Source organism: Thunnus thynnus, chromosome 8 (genome assembly GCF_963924715.1).
Source record: "Thunnus thynnus chromosome 8, fThuThy2.1, whole genome shotgun sequence".
In the NCBI taxonomy this organism is placed as follows: domain Eukaryota; kingdom Metazoa; phylum Chordata; class Actinopteri; order Scombriformes; family Scombridae; genus Thunnus; species Thunnus thynnus.
The window spans coordinates 28,221,288-28,234,959 of NC_089524.1; the positions used below are offsets into that span (position 1 = coordinate 28,221,288).

A 13,672-nucleotide genomic window follows, 5' to 3' on the forward strand; every position below is an offset into this window, starting at 1 on the left:
TATCCCTGCATTATGTTTGGTAAAAAATGCTTTGCCTGTTGATTTTTGACCCATTTATGTAATGCGGTAGTGAAAATGATATTAGCTGTCCCTGGTGGCAGCTATCACGGATTTAGTACCGCATAGTGGCAGAAAAATGAAACGGAAATGGGCAATGATTCAATTTTACTCTGTTCTGTTTTTAACAAATAGTATGTTGTTGATTAAAGGGTGAAAATTGTAACTAGATATTGTAATTGCTCTCTCCAAGCTAACGCCAGGAGAGATGGCAGAGGAGATAAACTATGACAGACTTTTATAGTTATTTTGACATGTGGATAGTTTCCACAGAGCTGAAACTTTTTGCACCATCGAGAGGCTCTTGTATTCGGAGCAAGGGCAGCTTGGCACTTAACATTTTGGCAACAGGCTCAGGATTTTTTCTTTATCTGGTCAATCGTGTGTAATAAAAATAAACAAGGCAAAGCGATAATAGTGGTGTTAGTTGTAGTTAAAATAACAAAGGAAAAAAAAGGAGAATGAGGTTTTAAAAACACAGGGAGTAAGATTCCAACAAAGCAACGTTAATGATAAGATCAAATACACAAGCCATAAGCTACAAGTGGTTTACGTTTGCTCTGTTGTGCCATCAAAAATTATGCTCTATGAACATATAAAGTGTGTCCACTAAGAGGGTAACCTTGAGTCTCAATTATACTTTCAAACTTTAAATGAAATGGGAAACTGTGATTAATCACAGGCTATAATTCTGAAATTAAATTCCAAAAAGTTTGAAAGTCATCTAATACAGTATTTCAAAATGAGACATCTGTCAGAGGCTTATTCTGCTGTTTAATTGTTCAAATGAGGTACATTAACCATTGTGATGTCTTCTGTTGTGAATTGTGGGAATTTGATCACATTGGAAAGTCAACCAATTGTTTTAACTAAGCTATAGTTAGTGTATGGTTCTATTTTAAATGTCCCCAGCTGCTGTCAAGTAGTGAGAGAGTTTGAAAAGAAATGCAGTTTTACATATTATTATTATATTATTATGTTTCACAGTAGAATCGAACACTGTTGCAGCGATGTGTAGTGTGACAGAATCGTGTCCAGTGTCTCTCTAACTCACTTCAGCCGGGTCGGACAGTCAGCGGTGCGTGAAGGATACGACGTGAGACTTTTCGATTTCTGGACACTCATGTAACTATCGGGTCACTCTGCACCGGCCATTACTGTCCACAAAGGCCAGCAGTCATTACGTGAACATCAATCTAGCACACTATGGGACTCATTAAAATCAAATTAAACTCAGACAGCAGGTCACTCATGGGTAACTAACACAATTACAGAGAGCAGTCCTTTTGCAAAGAATTATTTTATCACTGAATAAATCTTACCCCCCCTTTGTCGTCTTTGGGTTCAGGGTCATGTGGCATGAGACACATAAACAACAGGGCAGTCATACACAGGATAAACTGTATTTAGTTGCTTTAGACACAAACCTACATCATACAGACTTGTATCATTATACCTAGAAAGTTTATTACACAACTGAAGAGCCATATTAGGAGTCCTGTTGTTCTTTATTACAGTATTCTTGTTCATCTTCTTTCTGAAAAGTAGGATTTCAGAAAGTGATACCCACAGACACCAACCACTTAGAATTACACCAATTAGACAGATGATGGAACTACAGTTATCCAATAGCCAGCTAATTCTCAATTATCCGGCAGATTTGGCAGGAAAAATGATGACATTTGGTATTCCTAATGGTTTGGCCAACATAGGAAAGACAGTTTTAGAATGTAGATAATACTTCAATACAATGAGCCATAACTTGTCAATGTAAAGTCAGACAATCTGCTAAATGCTAAAACACATATATTTTAGATTTAGGCCAATAACTATTTATGCTATTGAACCATTGTGTTACTATTACAAATTTCCTTCCTGCATGGTCTTACTGTCAGAAATGTTTAGTTTTCTACATTTAAGTGCTGTTGGCTCGTCAGTTGCAGAATGACTAATACTGTATTTGACAAATTTAACTGTTAACCTGAAGCCCACAAAACCTCATTCAATCATTTTCTGGAAGATTAAATCCTACGTAACTGTGTAATTTCAAAATGTGAAACACTTCATGTTCAGTACACAGAACTAAAATAGATCTCAGTTCTGCCCATCATTCCCAAGTGATGTACAGTTCCCAAGGTCCTTGAACATTTCTAGTTGTTGCTTCCAACAGTTTCTTCCTGTCGAATCCACTTCAACGATTTGTAGCAGTGTGCAATCATTTTAACCAGGGGACTTGTTTTCCTCAAGGTTTTTGTTTAAAAAGACAATGAACAGCTTTGAGAAGAAGGCTAGGTTGATTTACGACCTTGAAACTTGTTTCCTGCCTTTGGAGCGCCCTTTCATAAACCACTGGAGGGTAAAGAACCTGTCATAGGAAATGTTTCTCTGTCATAAGACAATCCAATTCTTTTCTCCACAAAATCTGAGATAAAACAAACCTCAGGTGGTGTCACGTGAACATATTTGTATCTGGTTATTTAGTTTAATCTGGGATGAATAGAGCACATTGAAGCAACAATGGTTAGATTTGCTTTTTGTTGGCCTTACTGCTCATTAAAGATCAAACAAACCTGTGTAGAGCTTTTTTTTATAAATGAGACCTCTTAACATTATATAAAATATACATGATTTGCTTTTCCCAATGTATCAGATTCTACATGAGAACTATATGTTATATAATGTTTGCTTTCCATTCTCTTCTTTAGAGTTAATCATGGTGAATTAATTATTCACATATTATCCCTCCCCTGATAGGGGACCCTGTGGGAGGGTTGCATTTCCTTGAGGCACAAAGTAGCAAAGGGCAAGTGAACCAGCTCTGACCTTGGGAGTGTCTGATGTTGAAATAATGGAGACAAAGACTCAAGATAAAGCTTCTGCAAAACTGTTTGTGAGCAATGGAAAAGGAGAACACTAGAAAATAAAACTTACCCTTGCCTTATTCGTAAAGTGATGGAGCATATTATTATTGAAAAAAATGGCTATGGTCAACATTTTTCTACATTATGAAACAAGCAATAAACAATGCTAATCTCTCTCCCACCATGCAGTGTGTGAAAAGTTTGCTGACTGTGTTTTGTCACTTCCTCTTCAGGATCACATGTCTGATTGCTGACTAACCACTCTGTCTCAGTAACATACGACAGTACAGGATGTTCTGTTTCAAAACTCCACCTTATCATCCACACAACACTCGATAGTTGGACAGAAAGTGTGTTATGTTGCTGTTTCAAGCTCCATGTCGTTTAATGCTGGCCTTTCTGATACTGAGTTGAATACTAATAAGATGATTTGTCTGTTTTATCCATGAGTGAATCACAATCAGAGGTTTTCTGTGTTCATTCAGTTAAAACCAGATGTTTTCTTTCAACAGGAAATTGCGCGGCATCTCCGTCCCACCACATTGCGTGCTATGTATGGCAAAGACAAAGTGAAAAACGCAGTTCACTGTACAGATCTCCCTGAAGATGGTGTACTGGAGGTGGGTGGTACTTCACTGGCACATGCACATTGTACTCTGCATATACTGTTCTGTTGAATACACCCACATTATTCATCTGTGTAGTTTCTCTGATCTCACAAATAGGTTTACTCATTGTCTTCTCCCAGCACTTGTGTAAATAACCACCTTACATTTAGCCAAGAACAAAACCCCCGACTCTGTGAAGCTGTGTCTTTAGACGAGTCTCATGACTCTGCTCTGTGGGCTGGGGCAACCTTAGATCACACTGGTTTTGAGGAGAACAAGACTGGCAGCGGAATTTGAAACAAAACCATTGTTTTGTAGGGAGTGGGTCTGACCCATTGAGCGTCATTGTTCAGGAAAACTCCTGATCTGCGGCCTGGACAAATGCCTCCTTGTTAACCATTAGCCGGTGACTGACTGAGCTGCCATTTTCCCAAGACTGGGAGAGTAGTAGCCTAGAAAAGGCTTGTGCAGAGGAGCATTTGCTCTGTGAACTGTGGCTGACACTTTGATGTAATATTTGAATTCAGGATATTTTGTACATACTGCAGAAGTCTATTTTAAGGTATAGGTAATTACTTTTCACTTTTTTTCACAGGTGCAGTATTTCTTCAAGATTTTGGACGGGTGAATGCAAACGAGAAAACACATTTAACTCTATTCAAAGACTTCACAGTTGTTCCATTTTTCTGTTTATTGTTTCAGCCTTATGCAGATTAAATAAAGTGACAAGAGCAGACTCCTGACAAGTGTTTTGATCTTCAACATTGAATTAAGTATTTTCACACCAACTAAACATCTTATTACACGGGATACTGCATTGCCTCTGATATTCTAACTTTTGACCAGCGACTTTGGTATTGGATTCATACATTACACTTTGAAAAAAATGTACAACTGCATAAATATAAAATTCTTCCACCATGAAAATGGCTAAAACATTCAATAGTAAGTTGCATCACGTCATGTGATGTCTCCAGCAAAACAGATTTCAAAGCACTGAGTTGCCACTGTTTCCATGGAGGTGACAGTCTTCTAGGCTGGACCCACAAAGCTCTACACTATGAATTAAGAATGAACAGATGTAAGAGTATCAAACAGAAATGTCATCAAACCATATCCTACAGCTAAGGTGAACAACAAAGAAAAGTGTACAAATGTATCCTTCCACAGTCAACTTGAACATCTCGGTAAAGAAACACAAAAAAAAAAGATTCCATGGAGCGCAGTCATTTACTCATACATGGGCCTTAAAGGTTCAGAGTACCATGCTAGTATTTCAGTTAGTCAGAGCACATTGACACACACTCCACACACTCACATAAACTAATACACCTGCACACAGACACGAGCGCACGCTCACACACCTTGGACCACTAAAGCTGACATAAGACAGAAGAGATTACGAGACTAGACTACAGCACTGGACACTCCAAAAATATATAGAAACCACATTAGGATGAAATACTTTGGGGACAGAAACACAGCTCGCTACACATCAGTAGTGGAATAGCAGTTTTACAGTAATAGATGAACACATCCCATGGCTCAAGGAATAGTTTCATTTACAGTAGAATAAATATTTGCTATTGCTACTCTTGTATTTTACATTCTAACCCTCGACAGACACACAGAAAAGCTAGTGTAAAGCACACGGATTAAGTGTAGGTCCTGTATATTATGAATGTTCAAAGACTAGTGGTGTTTTATCTGAACTCTTTTATTCTCTCTACATTTGATTTGTTTTCAAAATGAGAGTGCTCGTCATGGCTGAGGTCACGAGTTGACTGTGATTTTAACATCAAAACGTCCTTGATAGCGATCTTTCTCACTGTAATCAATGTTTGCTCCATATGCTTTGCACTCGATGCGCAGCTCCTCATTCATGGTGAGGTTGGTAAACTGAATGGCAACCAGAGGCTGCAGGTACTGGGGCTGCAGCAGTTTGCCGTAGTATGGATAGTACTGAAGGGGAAAGCCGCCGCCGAAGCCAAAGTACTTGATCTCTCCGATCTTGCCTTCATCCTCCTCTCTCTGCAAAAATAATGGTTGAATTCGACTTAAAGTCTAACCTTTTTACAGCACTGATACTACCACAAATATATATAGTATATTTTACTAATACACCACTGACAGATATCAAACATATTAAACTTACCTTATTTTTGCAGAAAATGGGGATCAGGTTGGGCTGTGCTTTGACCTGCAGGGCCTCTGGGAGTGACTGATTGTTAGAGGGAGCCTAAAAAAAGAGAGAGAGAGGCTGGTTGATGACCAACATCCTGAGCCGGTGGTTATGTTGTATTTGATTCTCCTTGGCTGTTAAAAAATGTGGTTTTACTTGCATGTGACTCACTGCAAAACTGTTTTATTTGAGTTTAATGTAACAATATTGGAGCCAGCTGCCACCTTCAACAGTTTAACTGCACAGTTAATTCTATGCGATAGCAAATTTCAACCAGGAATTCAGGACCTGAGGCTATTTGTGACAATATTGAATGTATAGTGTATAAAAATGCCAATATCAGTGTTGTAAAGTGTTACCATCACAACATAATGATAACACTTTACCTAACCACCCCTACTGAGCATTTATATTATGTGTAAATGCTTTATAACACACTATAATGTAGTTGTGAGCAGATATAAGTGTTTAGTAACGTATTTGCTAACAACTGTAATTCTTGTGGGCACCCATAAGTGGATATTGATATGTAAACAGACAACGAATGACAATCCACAGTATAAAATATGTCTTTAAAGTAGAAGATGTAATTCTGTACATTCATGAATAATTAACAATGTTTTTATATCCGCTGACAACTACATTATTGTGCATAATAATCCAAGAAATTCTGAATATACAGTACTGTGTCTTGCTGCATTCATTTGACTTTATGTAAACGCTGTATGACAGCACAGTACTGAAAAACAAATTTAGTCCAACGTGCACTATTTTTTAACCAACGTGTTTGCTGCATTTGTGAGCAAAATACCTGATTTACTGCTACCGGATGAGCCTGATTTACATTCCCAGTCATTTTTTTGTACTGCTCATTTTTTACAAGGAGTGCTAGCAGCTCAATCTTCTCACTCAACAAAGTAGTTCCTTTTATTCATCCAGACTGATTTATCATCAGATTGGTGAGTAACATTAGCTAAAACAGAGTTACACTGTGTGCCACATGGCTGGCCAAATATTAAATTCTCTTTTTCTTCTTTACTCTTATAATTTATGACACAACATTGGTTTTATTACTGTACCATAATTTTGTAATTTGTAAATGTGCAGTAAACCTACCCTTGGTCTGAAGTTGACAATCCTGTTGAGCTTGACAATAATGCAAGGCTTTCCATCCGCAAAGCCAAAAGAGGGTTCATCTCCTGAGCAGCTACCAAGCCAACTCTTGCGGAAGACGCAAGCTTTCCTCTGGCCTACCTCACTCTCCAGACTTCCACGGTCCCTGTATGACTGAGGAGTTTCTACAAAAAAGTAACAAAAAAAAAAAGACACATTACACCTGCAAATGTCAGTCTGACTAATATTTAATTAAATTAAGAGAACATACAACGTTTCAGAAATGTTACTTTAGGCTTCAGTGTTTCTTACAAGACAAATTAATGTTAGCAGTGTGTACAAGATCTACATAAATACAGGTGACAAATATTGATTGACGATAGTTACATACCCATCAGGGATCAGCCAGAGTATGACAGTCCCTGTATGATTGGCTTATACTTGCCTCCACAATCTTCAAAGTTATGTGTCTCAATCTGACGCCCGTCATCGTATAATTTAAGGAAATTCGTCATGCTCTCGACATACTTCTTATATGTCTCTTCATTGCCCTTAGTGAAAGCAATTTCAGATTTGTCTGAGCGCGGGGTGTGTGACAGACCTGAAAAACAGAAAATTGTTTTGATAAGAAAGGGGAAAGTATTGATATGGTCATAACAGAGTTAAATATAAAACTTTTTTTTTTTTCAGTTTATGGAAAGTCAGCTAAATTCCTGACAGAGTCTACACTGTATTTGATGCAAGTTGTTATTTGCAGAGAGAGAGTGTGTCTTTGGTCTATTATCTTAGGACAACACACAATGTAGGGTCTTGGGGATTTCCTCAGATGGTCTCTGTCAGCTCTTTATAGCAGTAATTTTCCACAGACCTTGTGCACAAGGCCTCGGTGAGGCGTGGCATGAAGAGAATGAGATGGGTAAGATGAGTGAAAGGAAACATGACATTTATTGACCCTTTTCCAGCATCTCTACTGGATTTGTTTATTTCTTGCTTTATATGTGAGCAGCATTCAAGTTATTTGTGTAACATTTGTGACAGAGAACTAACATTTAGTCATTTAGTTGAGGCTTGTGAGAGTTCACCAATCCCCTGCCCCCACCCTTCCAGTCTCACGTGTGACTCTCTCACAATGGAAACTTTTAGCCCCAGAGTGAGAGGCGGGCTTGAGCTCCGAGAAAAAAAAAAAAAAAAAAACTAACTACTCTCTGCTTCCTTTATCATGCCACTTCTGGAAACTCACTTCAGCTCAAAGCGCTCCACATTCACTTTGCTGCTTTGCTGGCCTGGTCTTTGATTGTCAACAGACGTGGAAGGATGACAGACGAAACGGCAGGCAAACTAACCCGTGTGTATGAAGCCAGTCATTTACAATGGCTGCTAAAAATACCGCCAAGGCTACAGCATGTGCTGTGCAAACAAGTACTGGCACAACAAGACAAGGCTTGGCACTTTAATCTGCACCGTCTCCCAAGCTTGCAGGGAAATTTCGAAACGCCCCTAGTGTGACTGTAGCAGTCTTTCGATGGCGTTGTTCTCATAAGATTACAGATTACAGAGAGAATTTTCTCCTGACAAAACAAGCTTAGAGGCCTCTCTTAGCTGTGACAAAACTACAAATATTTTTCAAAGCACAAACTCAAAACTCTGCCTGCCATGTGTGTTTCATGTAAAGATGCCAGTTGTGACTCATAATCACAGCACACATGAATCGTTTTAGTCACAATGAGTGTAAAGCTACAACAGTTCCCCTGTAGCCTGAGGGGGGAAACATTGGCTGGCTGAGAGGAGTGAAGGACAAAATGGCTGAACCTATCTAAGGTCAGAAAGACTTCTGATAGAGTAGCTGCTTAAAGGCACACCCCTACAGTCATTTTCAAACAGCCACATAGCAACATCATTAGTGCCCAAAACAAAACTACTATCTGGATAACTGTTGTTTGCTTTCACTCTTTTTTTGTTTGAGTTTTGCTACTGTGATATCTGCTCTGCAAATCAGTGTAAGTAAAAAACTGAAGAGTATATTTACCTGGGGGAGCGACTCGGTCCTGATAGGTGGGTTTGTAGTTGCTTAATGTAAGCAGCATTGCCTGAATGGTCCCGATGAAAATTCCAGCCAAGCATCCATAGAAAATCACGTAGAACAAGAAGATTTTAACTGTAGGGAGGGAAAAGTAAATGTCATTCATGATGTAAAATGATTCACTTTTTTATATATATATGTGGCAGTAGAGAGACAAGCTTCTTTTGATTAAATAAGTTTATTTCATCACATGGAAAGAAATGAATATGCCAGATAATGTGAGAATTAATGAGTGACTCTTTTATTTTCTCAAAAAGCGACATCTCTAAACAGCTGTTAGCATTCAAGAGATGTAGACAAAAAAAAAAACAACAAGCAAGAATAACCTTGAGAATTGCATTATAATAGATCAACTGCTACCACAAAGTATAAACCCTTTCTCCTCTCATTATGGAAGCCATTTTAGAACATATGGGTTTTTGTTTTTTTCTTCCTTTTACCTAATTTAAAATTTTCTCAAATTATGAAACAACAGGAGGGCCTCGTTTCCAGTACAACAGGATGACTCACTGGTCATTCCTGTCAGTGCCACCTCTCACGCAGACCCTTCCCCTGCTCCGTCGTCACTTACAACAGGTTCAACATAAAAACACTGTCCTCGCTTAACTGAACAACAAGGCCTCACTTTGTCTTTCTCTGGCTTTATTCATGTGGTTGTAGACAGACGGTTGTGATTAGCATTTCTTGTTTGCCTGCTTTCAGTCGAGTTCAGTAGGGAAAAAGACAGATCAGTATCTGTATTACAAATCTGAAATGTAACACTGCAGATTTGATTGGTGTGAAAATGTTTTTGTGGTGATCTCAGAGATCAACATGTCTTCAGAAAAGACATGTGGCTCAGGTTAAAAAAAGACCTCGTTTGAACTTCTGAAGCTCAATTGAAACTCAAAATCTACAGTTTGCAGTCCCATCCTGTCACATCCCTTAAAAGCAGCCCACAAATAACTTTAATTCCCTCTTATAATAGTGATTCTGACTTTGAAAACACCTTGGACTAACATGAATAGTGAATATATCAACATATTTTATGTACTGAAGATGAGCCACGACATATTTTTATTGATTTTGGGTGCCTGAACACCGACTAGATGAGCATTCTTCCAGATTTTCGTCAACGTTCTCATACCTGATGTGTTTGCTGTTGTTATGGCACCTTCCCAAATGTCTTTTCACTGCCACTAACCGGTTAAAATCAGCCTCTGTAAAACCAGTTTAGCAGGTCCATCACAGGTTCAACCCTACAGCCTTATCTCCCGCCACAGACCGTTGACTGAAAAGTCTGCAGGAGATTCGCCTGGCTAACTGAGCCTGCCCTTGCTCTTCCCTGTGTCACTCTGATACAGCAAGTTTTTGCACTTAAGGCACACTTGGAACACGTGAACAGTGTTTCCAGCACTCGATCAGGAGCAGCACATGCGCAGATGCTGTGCAGAGTGCGTATGAAGCAGTTTGGCTCGTACCACAACTAGAAAAAACCTCATGTTAACCTCCTCTAACAGGCAGCAGCCTTGATTTTGTGCTCCAGTCTGGCTATAGGTTGTCATAACACCTGCTACCAATGTACATGTGAGCTATTTTCTAATGAGCATGTCTGCAACCGTAGCAGGATAGCTCAGTGATGCACCTGTTGAGACAGAAACTATAGAATGACTGCCGTGTCAGGCTGCGGCACTCGTGCTGATGAGTTGCGTAAGATCACAGTTGTAAGCAGTGATTTCTTTGGAATAGACCACCTTACAAATAAAAATGTCCCGATCGGCTCCTCTTGTATGGGCGACCACTATTTGCAAAGCAAATCTTACGGATGCAGCTGAAATTCAGGCAAACAGGAGTGTCAGACCATGTGAAGTGTAGCCAGGGCAATTAGGGATAAGCAACGCAATGATTCCTTTTGTCAGCCCTAAGATTATTCATTTTAGTTTCAGTAACATTTCTGTACATTGTGTGCATCTGATGGATTATGATTATATTCATAGCCAATTACCAGAGATTTATAGGGAAAGACAGGAGATCAGTTTTGTGTGATGGGAGCTCAACACCCTTCTGTAGCCAGAAGTCAACAGACATGTAAATAGCACAGAAATTGGCCTAGTGGTGGTGAAAGGCAGAGTTTGAATGGAGAGCACCTCCCCCACCAGACTACTGCAGCGTGTGGAGAGGGGACCTTCGCCACATTCACGCCACACGGATGCCTCTCCACTTTTTTTTTTTTTCCCCTAACAGACGTTTAGTTGTGGTTACCGCTCTGCTACCTCTGCAGTGCATTTTCTGACTCATTCGGCTGTCTAACATGTCGAAATGAACACACATAAACGCAGACCCCGCCTGATACTGACACTCTTCATTTCCCAAACATTTTCTCTTTTTGGAAAACTACAGAAATTGAATTAGCTCACTTCTAGCCTCGTTAATAAACATAGTTTTAAACGAGCAGCCCTGATAGACCGCCATGGTTTGAGCAACACGGGGGCGCAGACATACCTGTTGCTTTTAGTGCGACCCCGCTCACTTTTAGTTAGTGCGACATCACTCTTTCTCACGACAAAACACACCAGTAAGCCTGTAATAGATGTATACTACCAATACAAGTACAAGACTATTAACAATACTACACTAAAAACGTGTGGTGGTTAAAAAAATATCACCTGAAATTAGCCTTAAGTTCGTTATAAACTCGCCATTGACCACCACCAGCCCGGCTATGAGGGCGACACTACGGCAAAAAAAAACCCCACCGATTTTTCGTCAGAGAATTAGCCTTTTCTTAGAAATCAACCGTTTATTTGAGCTTTCATTAATCATTGAGGGATGAGCGCTTTAAAACTGGCACGGGTATACCGGCTAATGTCCCCTTTCAAAGAGGAAAAAAACAGAAACCCTCTGAGATGGAGAGAGAGAGACAGACAGACAGAGAGAGAGAGAGCGAGAGAGAGGCGGCCCTGGAGACATGTGAGTCGTGATCTGTTCACGGCACCCGGCGATGTTTCACACACTAGAAAAAAAACGCCACTTATAATGTGTAAAACGGTTTAGTGAGTTTACTGGTAACTGTATGATGGTGTGTAGTTATCCTATCAAATCGACAACCACACTTCTGAGCGTCTTAGGCGAGCATCTCATCGTCTTAAAGTAGTGAAAACAGTGGTAAAACGATTAAAGCTGGATCCATTAATCTTAGCTTTGAGTGGAGTGAAGGGGGGTGGGGAGGGGAGGGAAGAGGGGGGGGGGCAGTATAACCGGGCCTGCACACGGGAGCCAGACACCAGCTATCCAGCTTATTAATGAGAGGAATAAAATGTCCTCTGCTTCTCTTCTACCCTTCTTGGCATGCCAAAATACAAGAGGTGAACCAGTGAGGCACGCAGAAACCCTACCCAACTTTCACCGTTGGGTTTAGTGAAAAGTCCTGGCCCACCACACTGTCCTTCAAGATGACCTTTTCATAAAGGACGTATCTTTAATAATTGCCCCAACACGGGCTACGCCTTAAGTAATCATTTCCTATTACAATGTATTTACAATAAAACCAGCAGTCTGACGTTAGTTTAAATTTGTCTGAATAATAAAAGCAAGGGGAACAAATCACCCATTCACAGCGCGACTTAATTGATTCTTTGATATATAATTAGCCTGGTTTTTGATTACAGTCGACCTGTGGCATGTCTGGTGGGCTACACTCTGTGAGATTTGGACCAGTTTCGTGTTTCACAGACGAGTTGATTCTGATTTAACACAGCCAACTTCAACACACAAGCCTCCATTGAAAACACGGAGTCACGACGCAGCGTGTCAGAGACTAACATGGCTCTAACAGGTGCTGTCTGTTCAGTCAGGAAATGGAGAGAAAAATGAAAGAAAAAAACCCACAGAGCGCCGACAGTTTCTTCTCTCTCTCCCCGCTGTTTATTTTACACTGTAACGTCTTCCACAAGCAGTAGCTAGTTAGCTTGTTAGTTCAGTAAAATACAGGAAAAGGGCAGTACTTACACCAACTGCCCCCTGTTCGTCCTAGAAACTCCTTCTTCTCTGAATTCCACACAAATTTCCTCCATCCGCCGTCGCTGTCTTTATTTCCCGACATATTAACTCTCCGGTAATATCCCCCTTTTTCTCGGTTTATCTGGTTTGAACGGTGTGGTTAGGGTAGCTTTAGCTCGACTGTGAACTGTGCCTCACAGGAAACACGAAAGGACAGTTTCGTACCCGACTCCTCAAATTGTACCACACACAATTTATCTGTCAGGGAAACCGGCTCCGCCCGCAAACTCCTGTAATAAGTTACCCCCAGAGGAGGGAGGGCTGAGGCCAGCAAATCACAAGCTTCCTCTGCTTTTTGCGTAAGCTGCAAATGAAATGGGGGCTTGTAACCAACAGGCGAGCACACATAGACGTAACGTTACAGAGACTGTGGGTCCCAATAGAAAAAACGTCCAACCGTTACCTCAGACGTTTTAAATGATGCCAGTGTCATGGCAACTAGGCGGTATGGTTCACGTCTCTCCATTGTCTAAAGTGTAATTAAAAATGTGGTGACGAAGCTAAACGTGCTGTCAGTAATAAGCAAAAGTTATACTTGCACATAAGTGTTGATAATAACATACTCTAAAAGTATAGTCAACTAAATAAGCCTTATTTTAGTAATCCAACAGTTCTTTATTGCTTTTTCAGACCCACCTGTACGTACATATGGACAGCTTCACAAATGTTCAAGTCTGTCTTAAAACAACAGCTAGGTGCTCTAATAGCCACTGACACGTTTTTCTTGCTGTAA

At 40.1% G+C, this 13,672-nt stretch overlaps 2 protein-coding genes across 2 annotated transcripts in view; one reads left to right on the plus strand and one right to left on the minus strand.

Moving 5' to 3' along the window:
* nme7 (NME/NM23 family member 7) overlaps nucleotides 1–4,262 on the plus strand; it is a 19,198-nt gene extending 14,936 nt beyond the window's left edge. Inside the window, exons 11-12 of the mRNA XM_067597767.1 lie at nucleotides 3,431–3,538; nucleotides 4,122–4,262. Coding sequence (XP_067453868.1) covers nucleotides 3,431–3,538; nucleotides 4,122–4,154 — 141 coding nt within the window. The 3' untranslated portion in view covers nucleotides 4,155–4,262. The remainder of the gene's footprint in view (nucleotides 1–3,430; nucleotides 3,539–4,121) is intronic.
* atp1b1a (ATPase Na+/K+ transporting subunit beta 1a) lies at nucleotides 4,193–13,264 on the minus strand. The gene is made up of 6 exons (XM_067597771.1): nucleotides 12,889–13,264; nucleotides 8,848–8,976; nucleotides 7,267–7,422; nucleotides 6,825–7,006; nucleotides 5,682–5,765; nucleotides 4,193–5,557 (listed from the first exon to the last, which is right to left on the minus strand). The coding sequence occupies exons 1-6, from the start codon at nucleotides 12,980–12,982 to the stop codon at nucleotides 5,300–5,302; spliced, it is 903 nt and encodes a 300-aa protein (XP_067453872.1). The 5' UTR covers nucleotides 12,983–13,264; the 3' UTR covers nucleotides 4,193–5,299.
* Between the last annotated feature and the right edge of the window lie 408 nt (nucleotides 13,265–13,672).